Raw genomic sequence first — 19,854 nt, forward strand, 5'->3', positions numbered from 1 at the left:
ACAGATGATGGCTGAAGAAACCTTTTCATCTTTGGTTTCAAATGTTTTCACAAAATTGATTGACATCAATTTGTTTAAATAAAAATGCACAGAACACAAAATCACATTAAGAACCAAACTGAAAATTTAATTTTGATCTTAACAGTTGCATGCATAGACTTTGTTCACGGCAGCGAGGTGATGATGAACACTAACTTTCATATGTTGTCCTTGATAAAAGATCTATAATAGCACATAAAATAAAATGACAGTGTAAAATCTCTTTTGATAAAACATTTGACACATTCAACATACTGAGTTTAACCTATCACACCTTTAAACTACAAAAGTCAGACATGAATAAAGTTATTCATGTCTGACTGTCAAACATAAAAAAACGACATATGGTAAACAGGCACATCAAGTATTTGCAGGCATCTTAATCAACCTAAAAATATAAAAAGTGGAAGTCTACAACGTTTTGCCTCTTCTTTTGGAAGGGCTGATTGAACTTTGATTAAAAGAAAATCTAATAAAATATCACTCTGGGCATTTCAGTGCAGCCAAGTCGAGTGTGTCGCCCTCTGGTGAGTAGATGTCGCACATGGACATTCGAAAACCTACACAGGGGATAATGGTTAAGGCCGAATAGACTTCAAGCAAGACTTTCTGGATATTTCAAAATTTGAATTAGCAATTCCATTTTACCTTTGGTTCTATTTAGGAAGACCTGCGACAACTTCAGACTCAATACCACAGTGGTTTGACCCACGCAAGATTTTAAAGAATCCTAAAAAAAATGGAAGCAGACAAAAACACAGCTGAGAATGAGTTTGTAGCTTTCTTTATCAGTGAGCATGTGAAAAATACATCCAGTATGATCAGAAAATATGATCAGATACCTCTAGTTGAACACATATGTTTATGGAATGGACCATAGCACTCACCATTATCACCCCAGTCAGTGTTCCAGGAGTTAGCACAGAGCCAATAGGGGACACCATCTTCCTCACCCCAGCCAAGAATCTTAATGGCATGTCCACCCAGCATGGACCCAGCCACGTGCTGATACACACCTGCAGACAAGAACAAAAGGCAATATGAATCCTGGTACAAGACTGAATGATAAAATTCGAAATGCAGAAAAAAAGCAATGTACAGGCTTATACATTGCTGTTAATGCAGTGTACACTTACCAGACTTGTACAGAACAAAGTCAGAATACACAGTGAAGGCTCCCTCTACTGGCCCGTTCTTGTAGATTTCCATCTGAATCTGCTCTGCCTCTGACATAACGCTGTAAGACGTTTTCCCTGAAATTCATCAAAAACAAGTCTGGTCAGTAGATTTCAAAAATCTTGCAGTGTGTTCAAGGCTCTCAGATACTGAAGTTCAACAAATGGAAATTTTACTTACCAAAATGCTTGTCCTGCATGTAGCCTGGCGCGTAACCAGGTTCACACGTGGACACACACTTGGGTGTGTTTCCACCCTCTCCCGAGCAAGGAGGTCGGCTACCGTTCACATGGTGCTCACAGGGCGCGATAGTGTACGGACGGCAACCTGGGTACAGGAAGACGGCGCTATAAACATGTATGTTTATGTTTTCCTCATGGCTTTTTTTGGTCTATGACGCTCACCAATGTGGGAGTGATATAGGCCGCCAGAGACCAGTCCATCACTGGTCCAGAATTGCCAGGCTTCCGAGGGGTAGCCACCGTTACATCTAAAAGAAGGCATTGTTTTAATATGTAAACAAATAATTAATACACAGACTTAATGCCCTTTGATGTGACCCGCAAAAGCAAATCTTTTTCCTTTCGGCTTTTCCATTCAAGGGGTCGCCACAGCGAATCATTGTCCTCCATCTTCAGAGGTTTGATACACGTTTGTTTTGGCCAAGCTTTTACGTCAGATGCCCTTCCTGACGCAACCTTCTGTATTTATCCGGGCTTGGGACCGGCACAATAAGACACTGGCTTGTGTCCCCTTGTAGCTATAGAACAAGCAACTCTGTGAACTTAATAAAGATGAAAATGCTCAGTAAAAGGCTCCCTAACACAAAATGGTCATCGGCACAGCAGCATTCAAGCAAAGCAAAACTATACTCACCATTTGATGACAATGCTCTGATCTTACCGCAAAAGCAAATCAATCATGGCAAATTCTGAGGCTTGCTAAAGTATGTACGTTGAATAAACCTAATTTATGACTTATTTATATGATTTCAGTCATAATGGCCACCCCTACGTAAATGGTAACTAAAATGTGGCCCACAACGAAAGTAGGTTTGACACTTCTGCTGTAAAAATGTATTAACATAATTTAAAAAAAAACATTTAGAAATGATTATGATGATAATAATAATATTACCACCACCACCAACAACAACAACAACAACAACAACAATAATAATAATAATAATCATAATAATAGGAGGGGGTGTCTGTAATATGGGGTATAAACCGTTCATTTTTTTAGGATAAGGGTATAGCATCAATGGGATCATCATGGGGGTTATATTTCCGCCATTCATACAACGTTGGTCTTTTTTACCCCGGATAGGCCTGAATAATTCTAAAAAAATAATCCAATTATGTTCCCCCAAGCAATTTTTGAAGTCAAAGTCAACTTTATGGTAAAATGCGCTAATATGCATGACATACAGACAGATTAATTTTGTGATTGTGGTTTCAATCTCTATAATTATTTCCAATTTAAAAATTGCCTTCTACTTAAATAGTGATTTCAAATTGAATTTGGTTCATTATTATTCAGCCTTACTACTACAGGGCATGGGTATCTATGAGGGTGGATTATTATTCTGATTTTTCTGTATGAATTTGGTGGCATGATTAATGAGGTCAGACTGGCTCTACTTCCATTTTAATTACACGTCAGATGTGGTAATATTATATTTTGGAATTATGAGTATGGTTTTGCTTTTTTGATTGTTGATGTGCTGATGACCATTTTGTGTTTGGTAGCCTTTTACTGAACGAGTTGCTTGCTCTGTAGCCACAAAGGGACACAAGTCTTCTTGTGCCGGTCACAAGATATTGCAACAGCAGGCTACTCCTGCGAGAGGTGCACTGTCAAGATAAAGTAAAAAAAAAAGAATGCATTCAACCTACCCCATGCCACACCCATCGCAGCAAGTCAGCAGGTCCTCTGCCGAGACCTCAACGCTGACCTTGGCATTGCTGTGGATGCACACACGGTCTGATATGGCCTCCGCAGCACCAAATGCCTGCAAACAGAGACAACTTTCAGTATTAAGGCAGAGGTTTGCTTCGCTGTCTTTCATAAAGCACAATTAAAGATTTTTGTTTTTCTACTTTCATTCCTTTCATCACTTTGCTGCTGTGAAATGTAAATTTCTCCACTGCGAGACTAATAAAGGCAAATCCAAATCCAAAATAAGACCTAAAAGATTTTGGTTTCTCACCCAGCATGATCCACAGGAGCCTTGGTCTCTGATCTCCTTCATTGTGGGACAGTCGGGCCACTGCTCCCTCGAGTCGAAGTTCTTAGGCAACCACAGATCGTCAGCATACTGAACCCTGAATACGAGTGCAGTTCGGGTTGACTAATTTATACCTAAACATAAAGGGCAGCTCATCGAAATATAAAACTCACATAACAGGAAGTTTGGGTCCCTTGAGAAAGGTTCCGCACAGTTTCTTAACGTAACTGTGGTCAACATTATGAAAGTTGTGAGCAGCCTGTGGCAGAGGAGAACACATAGGCAGACATGAGTCAAAGGACGTCAGAAACCAGGATGGAAGGAAAACCTCACCTTCCAGGTAGTGTTGATCTTGTTGATGTAGTCAACCATGTCAGTGGAAAACAGGTTGATGTGAGGTTTCGCCAAGCTCAGCGACAAACTGGAAGCCAATAACAGGAAGAAGGTTGCACGCCGCATGTTGCCTGAAAAGACGAGCAAAAAAAAAAAGTCTTAAAATTTCATTACAATTTAAAACTAACAATTCATGCAGCGTGACATCAAAACCAAACTTGCAATTTAAATCCGCTTTCGTGTCACACTGATTATAGACCCTTTTATATGCCCGGTCATGTCTGACAAAGTCCCCTTCAGTCCTCAAATGCATTCCGTTAACACCCTTCAGGAACAGTGCACTCAAATAAAGAAAAAAAAAAAATATATATATATATATATATATATATATATATATATATATATATATATATATATATATATATATATATATATATATAGATAGATATAAAATTATATAATTAAATTATAAAATTATATATATATAAAATGTATATACAGTAAAGTCTCGTTATATCGATATCGGCTATATCGATAGTCCCGGTTATATCGATACTATTTCTATGCACGCACGGAGAAAATTACATGCAAACAGGGTTGGATATATCGATAGTCCCGGTTATATCGATATTTTTTCGGACTCCCTTGAATATCGATATAACGAGACTTTACTGTATATATATATATATATATATATATATATATATATATATATATATATATATATATATATATATATATATATATATATATATATATATATATATATATAAAATTATATAATTAAATTATAAAATTATATATGTATAAAATGTATATAAAATTATATAGATATATATATTTATATCCTTTATATATATTTATATCCTTTCACTCCCACCCCAACCCCATCCCTCTTCAATTGCTGCTGTGGACTGCAAATTTCCCCATTGCGGGACGAATAAAGGTATTCTGATTCTGATTCTGATTTATATATAAAATTGTCCTTTCACTGTTGTTTACCCAAACTGGACACTTAATCCGATCCACTGCCTGCCTACAGTGCAGTTTGAAGGGCACTTCAGGATGCAGCATGCAGGACAAGCATCCATTAGAAATGTTGTGAAGCGAGTCCAGTGTTCTGTATTGAAAAACCACTCAAGGTCCATTAAAATTATAACGGCCACCCAGACACATCATGGAATAATGTAATCATGTTAAAACTAATACAAAAAGGAGGAAACACCATAAAAGAGAAGTAGGAAATATATCCATTAACAGAGATTTAAGAACAGCTGAAACCGATATTGTTGGTCGAAAGTGAAAATGATAAACATGCCACAGGGCATTTCTTTTGAGTTCACATGAGGGCGGCTAACGTATTCCTCATTACTGCAAGTGTAAGGGGGAAACTAATAGATTCACCTGAGGCTTCCACGGCATTTGAACTTAACGTCATTTCAATATGATCATGTGCATTCAGGCACAACACTAATATTATGTTTAAATTGCTAGCTATCGTATTATTGAGGTGTACTAATCATCCCTTGTCATGATAAGACATGCTTATGCTTGCAGTCGTTGGTGAAGCTAGGTAAAATGTTCCCAAAATATAGAATTAATGTTAAAACATAAGTCTAATTAAACGTTTCAAAATGTCATAATTCCAGCGTTGTTCTTTGTGTTTTCTTCATAGTTTCACTATGTGGTTATAAAAGCAGTACGTATTCGCACTTGTTACGTCGTTTACGGGGAAATGTTATCACTGCGTGTACCACAATCAAGAGTTCAAATGTGATCTGTCGGAAGTAAACGACACACGAGCGCACGCTGATTAAATCATATTCAAAGGCTCAAAGGACTTGCTAACGCTCAAATTGGCCGCGACCTTACCTTCACACAACTACATTTCTCTTACATGTAAATGCAGCTCAGAAGCCAACGTTTTGCAACGAGTGCGAGTGACAGGCACAGTGAGTCATAACTATAACCACACAAGTTTCCAGCCGATGAGAAAAACAACATAATGGTCACGTTCTTATTACCTAGACTTTGTCTTATTCCCGACTCACGCTACTCTTAACTACATGTACCTGTAGACTTTGTCTTCTTATGTGTTCGTTTCTTATCTAAGGACTACCGAATTGATAAACCCATTTTATCAAGATGCAGTGTATTTGAATAAATACAGAATGTGGGTCAGGAAATACATAACCAATATTGGTCTTGTTTTATCGCGGACCAACAACACCAGCGAAAACAAGTATTGTACCGTCAATACATATCCGACACGTTTCACCTTACTTCTTACTACATTTGAGACAAATGTTGTCATTCCTCTTCAATGCGGATTCGTTTACACAACGTTGAGTCATCCCACCAGACAAGAGAGGAAATGACAATGCAGCATTTTGTATGATCAGTTCTTGCACAGGTTGTAAGTTTCACAGTCACTTTTGTGCCACCTTAAAATCAGAACTGTATAGAAACGTAAAGATGAAGGTCGTCTACATGTTATGGGTGCAACCATTCGAAGTGTATGCATGAAAGGAAGACCCAGAAACAGATTGCCGAACCCATGTTTTCTGAACTGTTTTTCTTGCATGCCTTGGACATTCATCAGCGTTTGTACAGTCTTGGGTTCATTTAATCTTTAGTCAAATCGCCGCATTATTTATTGTATTTTAAATGTTGACTTTTATCAGTCGCCCAACAATACACTGGTTGTGATTGAGCATTAAGCGTTGCCGTCTCTTTTCAAATTACCGATAAAATAATTAATTACTAGTGGATTCGTCATTAAGTATATTTCACCTGAACGCAAAACTGAAATTAATTACACTAATAATTTTAAATAGCTTATCGTAATTTACAAAAAGGTACTAAAATGAGTGGGCTATGATCGCCCTTTTGACTAGTTTGTTGCATTGCTTGTTGTTGTTTTTTTGTGTGACTTGACAAATTTAGATGGATTATCAAGCGGCTATCACTTCCATGTCGTCTATGAGGCAAAAAGGCGAATCGGTCCGAAAGACAATAATTACCTGCAGCTAGCTGGTCGGGAGGTAAAATGAGAACTGTTCTGCTCGCCCGCTGAAAGTGGGTGAACTAAACAACATTCGGCAGCCCCAGTTCGATCTAAGCTCACGTGATGAGTCACATGAACGCCGCTCATGTGATCAACGGGAATTGAAAAAGAACGGCCGTTGGCGAAGTTAAAACGCAGTGCCTAAATATATGTTAATACCCAGGGAAGTCCCAAACTTAATTACAAAAATGTGAAAGTCTTTCACATTGCATGAAATAAATGCACACTAAAAATAATACATCTATGCACAAAACAAACCAACAAAGGATTAAACGTTTTTTTTCTTCTTTTTTACACTTACCAGTCGTTGTAGCGACGGCCCGATCTTGCCGCTTTGAGAATTTATACTTCTAAAAACCTTATGTGGTAAAAAGGGAAACAAAATATCTATCTGTATATAAATAATAATTATACAACAACAACTACTACTACTACTACTACTACTACTACTACTACTACTACTACTACTACTACTACTACTACTACTACTACTAATAATAATAATAATAATAATAATAGCAATGAAAAAAACTAGTAAGAGAGTAGTCAATTCAAATAATGGCACATTTGTGATCATTAATAACTAAACATGCAGACAACTAACAAATACAACTAACAGAAAATAAATTATATGCTTATATTATCGGAAACCACAATCAAACATGAACTTTTTAATACGGTATAATGTTTAAAAAAGTAATCCATCCTATTATTGTGGTATTTATTCTTGTGTAACAAGATTTATGCTGATGGTGATTTTTGTTGTCTGTTGACACGACAACCACACAGAATATGCGGATTGATAGCTGCTTTCTCTTCCTTTGGGCTCAAACGACATACTTTATAAATGATGAGTTATGGAAAATGTCGCCGGTTGAGCAAGAGTTATAGTGCCGTTTGATCAGCCAATTCAAAAACACCAAACAGAATGGCTTTTTCATCAGAGTTTATTTTGTCATTGCTTTGTTGCAGCTGCAGCTGTTGTGAAAGTGCAATGTAAATCAGGATGTATTGTATTGTATTTTCACATCACTAGCACAGTTAGAGTCTCGGCACCGTCATCCACAGCAGCAGTGGAAATCTCAGTAGATCTAATAAAATGGGTGTCCATAGATGATGATGATAAAAGACAAAAACTTCAGCCTACTTATAAATGTGTCCAAACGTCTCAAATGTGTCCAAAAACCCTAAACAAAAAAAATTACATGAATTTAAAAGTAATACATTCTGGACTATTAGGCAGTAATGTAAACACACACTCGCACAAAGAATCATGGTTGCAGAAAAGCTCCAATTCATGAAGATACTGTAATTGTGCAGTCTAAAGCGTGTATATTTTCCTTGCGTGCACAAATATACGTGTCATTAGCTGATTAATTCCTGTGGTGTTCTTTTTCAAGCATGTGCAATGTCTTCTACAGTATGCGAAGCAGGTGCACGTGGTCCTCATGTAGATATTCTTCATAATTACGCATCACTTGTCTTGATAGATTAGACTAACTTTTTGAGTGGCAGGCGCACCTGAAGTAAAAAACATGTCAAGATCTGCTCAGCCAATTACTGTTATTTTATAATAATAAAAAAACATTTTACTGTGCGTCATTTGACTTTTAACTGTTTTTTTCTCAACTTAATTTCATGTACTTTAACTAAAAATCTGTGCGTGTAATGTCAGCTACTGTGTACACGTTAAAAGTGAAAACAGGACACAGATTCAGTTTCTGGATAAAGAGAAGTTCTGGGAAAAGACAAAAACTAGGAAACAAGGCTCCGACTATGTTATCTTCTCTGATGGGAGGCGAAGTGCCCTCCGAATTGAAAACCCGCGTGTTACACAGAATACAGGAACTAATATTAAACTGTAATAGATTAAATAATTGAAAGTTAACCTATCAATGATTGTTTTTCAAAATGACAGTTGTGTGTTTGTATTGCTTTGTAAAAGTAAGAATTCACAAGAACCCAAGCGGCTTAGAAAAGTAGCTGTACCCCGGAATGCAGCATTAAATGTAAACTGATGCCTTTGTTAGAAAAAACAACCCTTTTAAAATATCATCACGGTAATCTTTTTTTGGGCGGTAATGTACTTGTAAAAACATAATTACACTATTATCACGATTGAAATCTTCCTCTTACTATTTTTGATGGGAAAAACATATTTGTTGTTATGCTCTAGTAAGGTTGTTAATTTCGTTTATAGATGTTTAGTCATCGGGAACGTTTCATCACTCCCACCAATGGGCTGGGTGAAAACATGCTTCACGATGTCGATTCTTCAAACTTTACGAAAAAAAAAGAAAATATCTCAAAAACAGATCAGCTCGAAAAAAATTGCTGTTTACCAATGTTATTTGATTCTTATTTTATTTTATTTTAAGCAGATTCTTTACTTACAGACAGTGTCGGTGTTCAAATACCTGACATGTTTCGGCGTCTACTTCCGTCAGAGTGTCCCGAGTCACTCTGGGACTCGGGACACTGACGAAGGCGGAAGTAGACGCCGAAACATGTCAGGTATTTGAACACCTACACTGTCTGTAAGTAAAGAATCTACTTAAAATTAGATATCAAGTAGACAGGATGAACTTAGTACAATGATTCTTATTTTTTTTCATTATTTATCATTATTAAGAATTAATCAACTACTGTATATCATACGGTCAATGTATATACAGTAAAGTCTCGTTATATCGATATTCAAGGGAGTCCGAAAAAATATCGATATAACCGGGACTATCGATATATCCGACCCTGTTTGCATGTAATTTTCTCCGTGCGTGCATAGAAATAGTATCGATATAACCGGGACTATCGATATATCCGATATCGATATAACGAGACTTTACTGTATATTATTAAATTGAGTTATCGATTATTTAATGAGAGGATTGAATATCAAATGGATTTCACAGGTAAATTATTAGTCATACAACAATTACAGAATTTTTGATCATGTAAATGCTCGTAGACGCAGTCCATGGATTCATCGACAGACTCTGGGCCATCCAAATAAGAATGTTAATTTTCATATCTACTAATGCGTATATATATAATAATAATAATAATAATAATAATAATAATAATTATTATTATTATTATGGTTGTGTGCAACTGCACAGAATCATGTCAAGGATTGTTCCTAACATTTTAACCATAACCTGCATTTATACATAAAATTAACTAAAATAAATTAAAGGTGACCAAAATACTAAGATTTGAGATACATCCTTTTCCTTTGCACTTTGTTTTTTGGTTGGTGACCACTGTTGGTTTCCTCCTTCTTACACGGCCCTCTCTCTGCTGTCCACAAACTGAACCATCTGTTTTCGGGCATGGGAGATGACCGGGGTGAGTGGGACTATAGGAGTGCTGGGTGTAGTGGCACTACCAGGGGTTGCAGCACCGGGAGTGGAGACAGTGGGTGTGGAGGCGGCAGGGGTAATGGAACCAGGGGTCCCACTAGGAGTCGCACGTGGCGTCGTACCGGGTGTAGCAGGGATAATAACAACCGGGCTCAGACTTGGACTCTCTGTTGCTGCTTGGGATTCCGGACGTGGGATGATAAAACGAGCCTCTCTGATGCGGTAGGGGCTTCTGTAGATGGACATGGGGGACAGCTCAGACCCCCAGCCCAGGTAGCTGCCACTGGAGGGAGATGGTGCATCGACACTGAAATACGAGGTGGTGTTAGGATCTAATGGTGAGCTTGTTTTTTTCTCTGGGGAGCTGATCAGGAGAGGGGAGTGACGTTCAGGTGACCAGCCAGGGGTCTTGATGTCCAAAGAAGCTGCGGAGGACGACTTCTCGGTCAGGGTGGCGGCATGACTGTCAACATGTTGCAGACTTCCCGGTTGGATAGGAGATGAAAGTGTAGGTGAGCTGTAAATTGCGCTCTGAAATTCATCGTCACCTTCAAAAAGAACAATGTTACATTCTTTACATTGGCCAATGAACAAAGAGCATATCACTGATGGTTCTGTTGATACTGTAGTATGTAATGTTGCATTCCAACAAACCTCTGTCCTCTGTCCGCGGGGCACTAAGATCATCTGTGATCTCCTCAAGAATGGCCTCGTGCACCGGGATGATCTCTGGAACCATTCTAATGTCATGGATCGTTGTGGGAGGAGCTTTTCTCACGGGTCTCGCTATGACATTGGTCAGAGCTGGCTTTGGTGGTGGTGGTGCCACCTCTCTCTCCTGGAGAGGCAAAGTGAAATATTACGATTTATATAGAAAAACTGTTATTTTTAACTTTAAGGTCTTGTATTGGAACCTATTAGACAGAAGGTTGACATGGACTCAACAAAATGACTTTTAAGTGTATAGTATGCCTTTGAATAGGACCCTGTGTTCATTGACAGGAAGAATGCTAACAATGACCTGGACATCTGGGGTTACCTGAGGTGGGGGTGGCTGAGGAGCTGGTTGTAGGACCTGAGGAACCTGCGGTGGGATACGCGGAGCCTGACGGGAACGGAAACAAATACTACAATGACACTAAATGTAGCACAAAATGAGCATTTTTTTCAAAGTGGAGATTAGAAATGAGATGAATTGGACTCAATTTGACTTAAATACTCTAGTTCTGCATGAATACAACAAACCTGAGGTACACGACGAGGTTCATTGCCATAGTGAATCTCTTCACATAGACCCATGAGTCCAGCAAGACCGCCTTCTCCATAGAATGACCAGATCTTAGGTACGTCTCCCGTCTTTAAGGCCAATCGAATCAGCAGCCAGTGATGATGCCTCCAGCCCTCCCACTGGAGCGGGAGGTCCATAAGGGTGCCACCCCCTGATATGATTAACAACCACAACCATGAAGATGAATACCTGAATCGCTACAGTGTATGACTAAAACGTGAAGTGAAAGACCAAACGGACCAGACAGGGTTGCATGGCGATGGAAAGTAGGCGTGACTTTTTCCTCCAACGAAAGCATGGATCCACTTTCCATGCAAGCGCCGCTGATCCCTCTGCGGCGAATACTTTGGAAGATCGCAAAGGATTTGGGATGAAGGAAGCGATAGTACAGCACCAACGAGATCACACCTGACAGAAAGATGAACATGGATATGAGCTATGTGAGGTTCCTCAGTAATACAGAAGTAAAGAAATTGAGCTACTGACAGGCACTTGCTCGCCTCACCGATAAGGAAGCTGCAGATAACCGCGGCCGGGATGGCCACCGTATCCCATGTCACCATGCTGAACAACCAGGATGAGGCCAGCAGAAGGAAAATGTTCTCTAAAAACATGACCTGTGGAGGAACACGCACTTTCAAATTGAACATTCAAAATTTGTTTACCAGTTTTATAGCTGTGGGGATATACTGAATATTTAGTGGGCACTAAATGTCAATCAAAAAGCAGGCTGGGACTGTATCTCGAAAAGGTATATTGAATATTAAAATCGGTCTGTGTCACAATATGCATAGTCTGAACAATAACACTGGGCTTAAACGTCGAGAAAAACAATAAATTAAAATGCATGACAGTTAAACATTAAATACAACTGCAATGGAGCTAACAAAATCACTCCAACTTGAGAAAGTGGAAGCTTGTGTAACATTATATACTATTTGATTATTTTCTTACCCCTTGGGACAGACCCCACAGTCATGAGAAGTACGCTTTAACACATCAAAATATTCATCAGATGCTGCAGCTCGCCTCTTAACAGGTACTCGTAAGAGGGAGCACATAACTCCTACTCTGGCATCCCTTCACTGGCTCTCTATGCATTTTAATGTTCTTTTCAAGATCTTATTATTTGTCTTCAAATCTTTGAATGGCTTCGCTTTTCCTTACCTCTCAGAGCTCATCCACCCCTACACACCTTCCAGACGCCTCAGGTCTGCTGACCAGACATTATTAGATGTGCCAAAAATGAATAGGAGCTTCAGGAATGATCAAGCCTTTTCCGTTGCTGGTCCCACTCGCTGGAATGACCTGCCACTGAACATTCGTCAAGCCCCCTCGCTGCCCGTCTTTAAAATCTTGGTCTCACTCCCTGGTGCTTTCTACTATCTTTGTGACTGCTTTATTTTTCCTGTATATGATACCTGTACATGTTAAGTGCTTTGTTGCAGCTTCAGCTGTCGGTCAAGCAGCATATAAATCAATATGTATTCAATTGTATTGTATCACACTCGCAATCACAGCTATGGTCCATTTTCAAGACTTCAATGAACCTAACGTCATCATATGCACTTTCTTGGAACGTGGTAGGAAGCCAGAATACCTGAGAAATCCCACAGCAGATTGAGGACGATACATAACCACTATGAGTCAAAATTGCAAACACATAACCACACATACATAGTCACATACCAGATAGAAGCCAGCCATGCGGAAGCGTGATGGACCGTGCTTCACGTTGAGGAAGAAAAAAATGTGGATGGCTCCAAGGACCAGATTGAAGAATCTCCATCGACTAGTTGAACGTATAATGTCAGTCTGCTGCGAAACCATCCAAAATGTTGCCCCCAACCAGTGCACACCTGATACATGGACCACATTGCATATACACATACAGTACAGTACATATACACAGTACATACGGTACTAGTGGATATGATATGTTATAGGTAGCTAAAAAAAAACAGCTAAATACTGTAGATCAAAGGGATCAAACTCATTTATTGCCGTGGGCCACATTAAAATTACGGGGCCTATTAGGGCCGTTCTGAATTTGGGGAAGCCATTAGAATGTTTAAGTCATTCACTGCCAGACGTGCAAAAATGTGTCCACTCCAGTGCCAGGGTTTTTGTTCTTGTCACTCGAATTTCAGGACCCACAGAATATTGAGTTTTAGGACTACAAAAACATTTAATACAGCAGTAGAAACCTTAGACTCTCTTCTTTCATCAGAAGAGTTAATTCCTATGTTATATGGGTCTGGAGTTATATGAGTATCCAAAATACAATGCAATACATACATATTGGTTTATATAGGTATTTAACAAAAGGTGAAACTGGAACAACGCGCTAACATGGAAAAAAGGAAATGATGCCCCCTTGTGGAAAGCAAAAACATTCTCAGAGGTCTGGCCAGCGGTTTATCGGCACCCAAGCAAGTAAAAAACAAAACCCGAACTAATTTTGGAATGGCGCTCTACATATATACATATTTTCAATTCCCGAATACATTTGTGAATGGCAGTGAATAAGTTAATCCCCTCCACATGTTACATATCGCACACACAATAAATTAATGAATAACTAGTTTTCAAATTTGAAGTCAAGAATAATGACTGTTCTTGTGGTTCACATGGGAACGTTTGAAATTTTTGTTCGGACTTTAGCAAGCATTATGGAATTTCAAAAGTTTGATTTGCTTTCGCGGGCCGAATAAAATGATGTGGCGGGCCAGATCTGGCCCCCGGGCTCTGACTTTGACACCTGTGCTGTAGAGAGGTGAATAGTGAAGGAAATAAATACATTTATTTAGCCATATTAAACATTGCTCAAGATAAAAATAGTAGGTTTAGTCAGTGTAAGTATTGCTTTGCTTGTAATTAGATAGATAACAGAACAAAGAGGTATCGTTGGTTGGAGACATATGTTTCAGCTGCCAGAAGATCTAAGGGGACCCGGCTGGCAGACACAAAGGAAGTGTGAAATGACAAGATGGTCAAATGGTGGACAACACAGATGAAAGGAACTGACCAAACACTAACTTGGCAGGATGCAACTTTTGATCTACCTTCCACCAACGCCTGGAAGTCTGAGAACTACTTGGGGGCGGACACGTGAACCAGATCCCGGAAGGACCAAATGGGAATTTGATTTCTTTATGTGGGCCAAATTTGAATATGCATGTGGTACACCTTTAAATCTGGGCTCCTCAGTCTCAGGCGTCGTCTTTTTCTCTCTTACTGATTTGGGGCGCAAGAATATTTTCTGTGTCAGGGAGCTGAAACTCAGAATTCTGTATTAGATCAAATTGTTAGAATTAAATTATCTGTGAGTAACGTGCCGGCTTCTTTGGTGATCTCTCTCACAACGAACATGCCAATTGTTAGGTTACAACGTAAATATTTAATTCCGTTCATAATATTTGCAATTTTAAAGATAACCGTAAAATGCTAATATTAGCCTGTAATATTTAACCTAACAATAGTTACTAGTAGAGTGAATGATGCTGTGCTTTGTAAAAATAATGCTGTGTATATAATGAAATCTAGCAGATTCGGGGAATATGCTTTCTTGTTACACCTGCAGTTATGAATATGATTCAAATAGTTCTGAAGAGGAAAGCATACATGTTTGCAATCGATTAAATAATTTATTTTTGCCATTTTGAGGCAACATTGGGGGAAAATCTCTCACCCCCCAAAAAAGAGGCACAAAATGGCGACCTCCTGTGGCCACCTCCGTTTCCACAGGCTGATAAATTCCTTATACGGAGCTTGGACACCCTCTTCTGGCCTCCTGGCGGCTTTTGGGTGCAACACGAGGTCCCCAGACCAAACAGGTACAGCAAAATACATTGACGTGATGGAAGGACCGCGACAATGCGTCTTTTTTACGGTAAAGGGCGGTCCTTTAGTGTTGTCACGTACGGACTCGTCACCAACTCAAAAACAAGACTTCCTGAATATTCAGCGTGAGTCTTAAAATGTAAAATATAACTATATGCGGTGGAATCTTTGTAAAATACACTCAGTAGAAGTCATTTGAAGCCATTTTACAAATTATGGACACAACTTGTCCGGAGACGTCAGTTGTCCTTTAAAACATGAACACACAACTGCTTTACACAGACTCACCTATAACACCAAGAACCCACTGTTTGAAGACTCGCGTGAAAAGCATGAGGACGCCGAATCGAGATCCCAACATACTGACCTGCACAAACACAAATATATATGTACCGGTAGTACAAAGTACACACACACACAAATCCGAAAATAATCGCAGAGAAGAGTATTTTGTCAGAAAGCCTCTTGAAAGTGTTTACCCTCCACAGGAGACGACAGAAGATGGATGCAGGGGTCATTTGCAAGTGTCCTGGTCGGATGAGGTGACACGCTCGAGCATACAGGACCAACGCCCAGGCCAGAGATAACAAACACACCGCAAAACACACTGATGCTGAAGGATAAGAGAGAAGGACAGGAGGTGTGGAAAATGTGAAGTGTCTGAAAAAGAGAATAACTCCTGTGTCAGGATAATGTGTAATGTCACACAGAGAACTCATGCTTAACATTCAATTGAGAAATTGTTGACATACTTAATGCTTAAGTTTTTATTCACAAAGAAGTTCAAATGTGCCCTGGGTGTGAATTTGGGTCATTATATTACAAGGACCAGATGTTTAGAGTACTTAATCCCTTCAGACATATGTAGTAGCATTATCTTCCATACCTGGAGATTTGATGCCTATATCAGTGCAGATGAGCACGTATGTGTGAAGGAGTGTTTGGGGGAGAGTGACCACCAATGCTTCCAACAAGCGTAAAGCAGACACGTCAGCCTGCTGCATGATCTCTCCGTACACGTCCATGTCTGCAAGACGCATGCACTCCCACAACCTGCCAAGGCCACATCAAATGCTGCATCTGTGATTCTCACAATGTGTCACCAACAGTGTGTCACGAACGCAAGCATATACACTACAATGGGAATAGAATCTGTTGTAATACCAGTTACGTCACAGGCAAAAAACAACAAAAAACGTATACTTTCCATTTCCACAAGCACAATAAACATGACTCAATGCATAAGCCACCTTTTGAAGATACCCAAGTGCAGTATGTGAGTCCAGGTGAGAGACTTTCTGCGGATCCGTCCATCTGACAGGTACCAAAGATAGCTCAGCCACTGTGGACCCCAACCTGCAATACAATCAATTAAGATAAACATTTTTGATCTATCTATCCATCTATCCATCCATCCACCCATCCATCCATCCATCCAAACACCCAACTATCCATCCAATCCCCCCAAGCAATAATCCATCCATCGATCTATCCATCCAACCCCACCCGCTCTCCATCCATCCATCCATCCATCCATCCATCCATCCATCCAACCCCATCTATCCATCCATCCAAACAGCCAACTACACAACTATCCATTCAATCCACCCAATCAACAATCCATCCAGGGATCTATCCATCCAACCCCACCTATCCATCCACCCATCCATCCATCCAACCCCATCTGTCCATCCATCCATCCATCCATCCATCCATCCATCCATCCATCCATCCATCCATCCATCCAAACACCCAACTACCTATCCAATCCACCCAACCAACAATCCATCCATTGATCTATCCATCCAACCCCACCCACCCTCTCATCCATCCATCTCCATCTATCCATCCATCCCTCCAACCCCATCTATCCATCCATCTATCCACCCATCCATCCATCCAAACACCCAACTACCCAACTATCTATCCAATCCACCCAACCAACAACCACCCATCGATCTATCCATCAAACCCCACCCACCCTCCCGTCCATCCATCCAACCCCATCTATCCATCCATGCAACCCCATTTATCCCACCATCCAAACACCCAACTATCCACCCAATCCACCCATCTATTCATCCATCCATTCAACCCCATCCATCCATCTATCCATCCAACCCCACCCGCTCTCCCATCCATCCATCCATCCATCCATCCATCCATCCATCCATCCAACCCCATCTATCCATCCAAACAGCCAACTACACAACTATCCATTCAATCCACCCAATCAACAATCCATCCAGCGATCTATCCATCCAACCCCACCCATCCATCCATCCAACCCCATCTGTCCATCCATCCATCCATCCATCCATCCAAACACCCAACTACCTATCCAATCCACCCAACCAACAACCACCCATCGATCTATCCATCAAACCCCACCCACCCTCCCGTCCATCCATCCAACCCCACCCACCCTCTCGTCCATCCATCCAACCCCATTTATCCATCCATGCAACCCCATTTATCCCACCATCCAAACACCCAACTATCCACCCAATCCACCCATCTATTCATGCATCCATCCAACCCCATCCATCCATCTATCCATCCATCCATCCAACCGCACCCATGCACCTATCCATCCATCTATCCATCCAACTCCACCCATCCATCCACCACTCCATTCCTGTCCCTCCCACCCTCCATCCATCAAGCCACCCATCCTTTCCTCCGTCACTTACTTGCTCCCTCCCACCTTCCATCCATCCATCCATGCATCCCTCAATCTTACCTGGTAGAAGGAAGAGTGCCGTGAAGCCTGCCAAATGGGCATAGCAGTAGTTGTGACCCACCCACAGATAGTACACAAAACAGTAGATCACTAGAGGAAAAAATAAAGGAAGATTTTGACCGTTAAGCAATTACCATCCAATGTAAATAAATTAAGAGTAATCTCATCATGTAATCTCATCAGGTTTCAGGGTGCATGAAAGGGTTAAGGGACTTTGTTGTTGGATATCAGACAATGTAACTAGATATGCATCTCTTTTGTGCCTGTCATTCTTGAAAAATTCTGCTGATAGCATTGAGTGACAGTGATCGTCACCTCAAAGCGGCACATGACTGAAACCTACAGTGTTGATTTAGAAAAATGGATGAAGGGTTTAAAAAAGTCATTATCATGTTATCATCTTTCTATAAGTACGTCATATGAAATCAAAGTTTATACATGGCGCTCCCTCGACAAGCCCAGTTCCTCAACAACATTCATATGACCTCTGCAATGCTCTTCATCCCATTTGAGGAGAAATATAACAACTCCAGCTACTTCTTTCCCCTCACACATAAAAACCAAATCCTACTGCAATATGGGTCCTGCCATGACAAGGCCCAAACTTGGGGTACGCCCATCCCCTTAAAAATGGGTTGTGCTGGAATGTGTCAGCTGCTCTTGCAATTTTCCGTTTTATTGGTGAATAAATCATTTTGCGATGGTGCAGCAGGGAGGAGGTAAAAGTGGCATGAGTCTGCACTTTTGCATCGTGCACTGCTGCAGTCCGTGACGTCACACAACAAACACAACTTTCACTAGTCGTTGCAACAACAAACCCACAGCCACTGTACCCTCCTGCGAGCATCACTCAGAAATGACGTATGACAGCTCGTCTCGACATTACATTTCTGCAGGTGTGAATGTAGTTGCATGCATTTTTTGTCCGTGATTGTGTGAGTGTATCGGTGTCCCAGGTAGGACTCACGCGCCGTCCTCTCTGCGACAATGAGGACTGCAGTGAAGAAGAACACACAGACTCGGCAGCAGGCCACGCAGGAGCCTCCGTGACTCGTGTGGGTCGAGTAGTCTCTCATGGCGGACCTTCACAGACACCCGTACACTGTTCTGGAACTGCCAAAACCAAACCTGGTGCCGGTTGTTCTGGTCCTGTGAGGGTGGGAGGGAGAGAGAGAGAGATGGTGGGCGATGTGGGGCCGGGGGGTCCAGCTTCTGCAGAGCCCAATGCTCATTTGAGGTGCGCGCTCCCGGCTCACCCGTTAAAGAGACAGCAACCTTGCAGCAAATAAGCATAACAACTAAACTACTGAACTTTTGTTTATACATGGTTAACATTCTTTCTTATTTTATTTTATGTATTTACATACAATTTATTTTTGTGGAGGGGAGAGTGAAAAGTCATCAGCAAATGAGATTTAAGACGTTATTTGTTTTTAATTTACATGTAACACGTGAGATATTTGAGATATTGCCATTATTTAAAGTTTTATTAAAGCTTGCAGAATTTGGATTTTATCCTATCTCGGGTGTGGTCTGCCTTTTCCCCAAAGTCGGCGGGGTCCCTGTGATCCTTAACAGGTGAAGTGGTATAAAAATTGTGATGGCCATAATTGGCCTTATCTAAATTTAGTTATGACTTATGGCCAATCTCGGAGTTTTAACATACCTGTCAACCTTGGGTACAATTCCCGTATAAAAGTTGTAGTAAGCCGTACATTATTTGAAATGATAAAAAAACGCTAACACGAGCGGAAATGCACTTTCCCACGAATG

The 19,854-nt window shown here is 40.4% G+C and overlaps 2 protein-coding genes across 3 annotated transcripts; both read right to left on the bottom strand.

The window, feature by feature from the left end:
* Nucleotides 1–101: 101 nt before the first annotated feature.
* On the bottom strand, nt 102–6,935 carry ctsba (cathepsin Ba). The gene is made up of 11 exons (XM_088992758.1): nt 6,802–6,935; nt 3,779–3,909; nt 3,619–3,704; nt 3,428–3,542; nt 3,114–3,229; nt 1,620–1,705; nt 1,396–1,542; nt 1,176–1,292; nt 927–1,055; nt 688–769; nt 102–599 (listed from the first exon to the last, which is right to left on the bottom strand). Exons 2-10 carry the CDS (start codon nt 3,902–3,904, stop codon nt 696–698), a joined length of 996 nt encoding a protein of 331 aa, XP_088848884.1. The 5' UTR covers nt 3,905–3,909; nt 6,802–6,935; the 3' UTR covers nt 102–599; nt 688–695.
* Nucleotides 6,936–9,900: 2,965 nt separating this feature from the next.
* On the bottom strand, nt 9,901–19,826 carry xkr5b (XK related 5b). Of its 2 annotated transcripts, none has more exons than XM_088992760.1 (13): nt 19,049–19,826; nt 18,082–18,171; nt 16,589–16,694; nt 16,225–16,391; nt 15,818–15,951; nt 15,627–15,705; nt 13,185–13,354; nt 12,001–12,112; nt 11,736–11,903; nt 11,453–11,646; nt 11,247–11,312; nt 10,862–11,045; nt 9,901–10,755 (listed from the first exon to the last, which is right to left on the bottom strand). In XM_088992760.1, the coding sequence occupies exons 1-13, from the start codon at nt 19,155–19,157 to the stop codon at nt 10,127–10,129; spliced, it is 2,208 nt and encodes a 735-aa protein (XP_088848886.1). In that variant the 5' UTR covers nt 19,158–19,826; the 3' UTR covers nt 9,901–10,126. The 2 variants fall into 2 exon arrangements, with proteins under 2 accessions (XP_088848886.1, XP_088848885.1); XM_088992759.1 differs by having other exon boundaries at nt 11,229–11,312.
* Nucleotides 19,827–19,854: the final 28 nt, after the last annotated feature.

The sequence above is a fragment of the Hippocampus bargibanti genome, linkage group LG03 (genome assembly GCF_051943395.1).
Source record: "Hippocampus bargibanti isolate YZ-2025 linkage group LG03, ASM5194339v1, whole genome shotgun sequence".
Classification (NCBI taxonomy): domain Eukaryota; kingdom Metazoa; phylum Chordata; class Actinopteri; order Syngnathiformes; family Syngnathidae; genus Hippocampus; species Hippocampus bargibanti.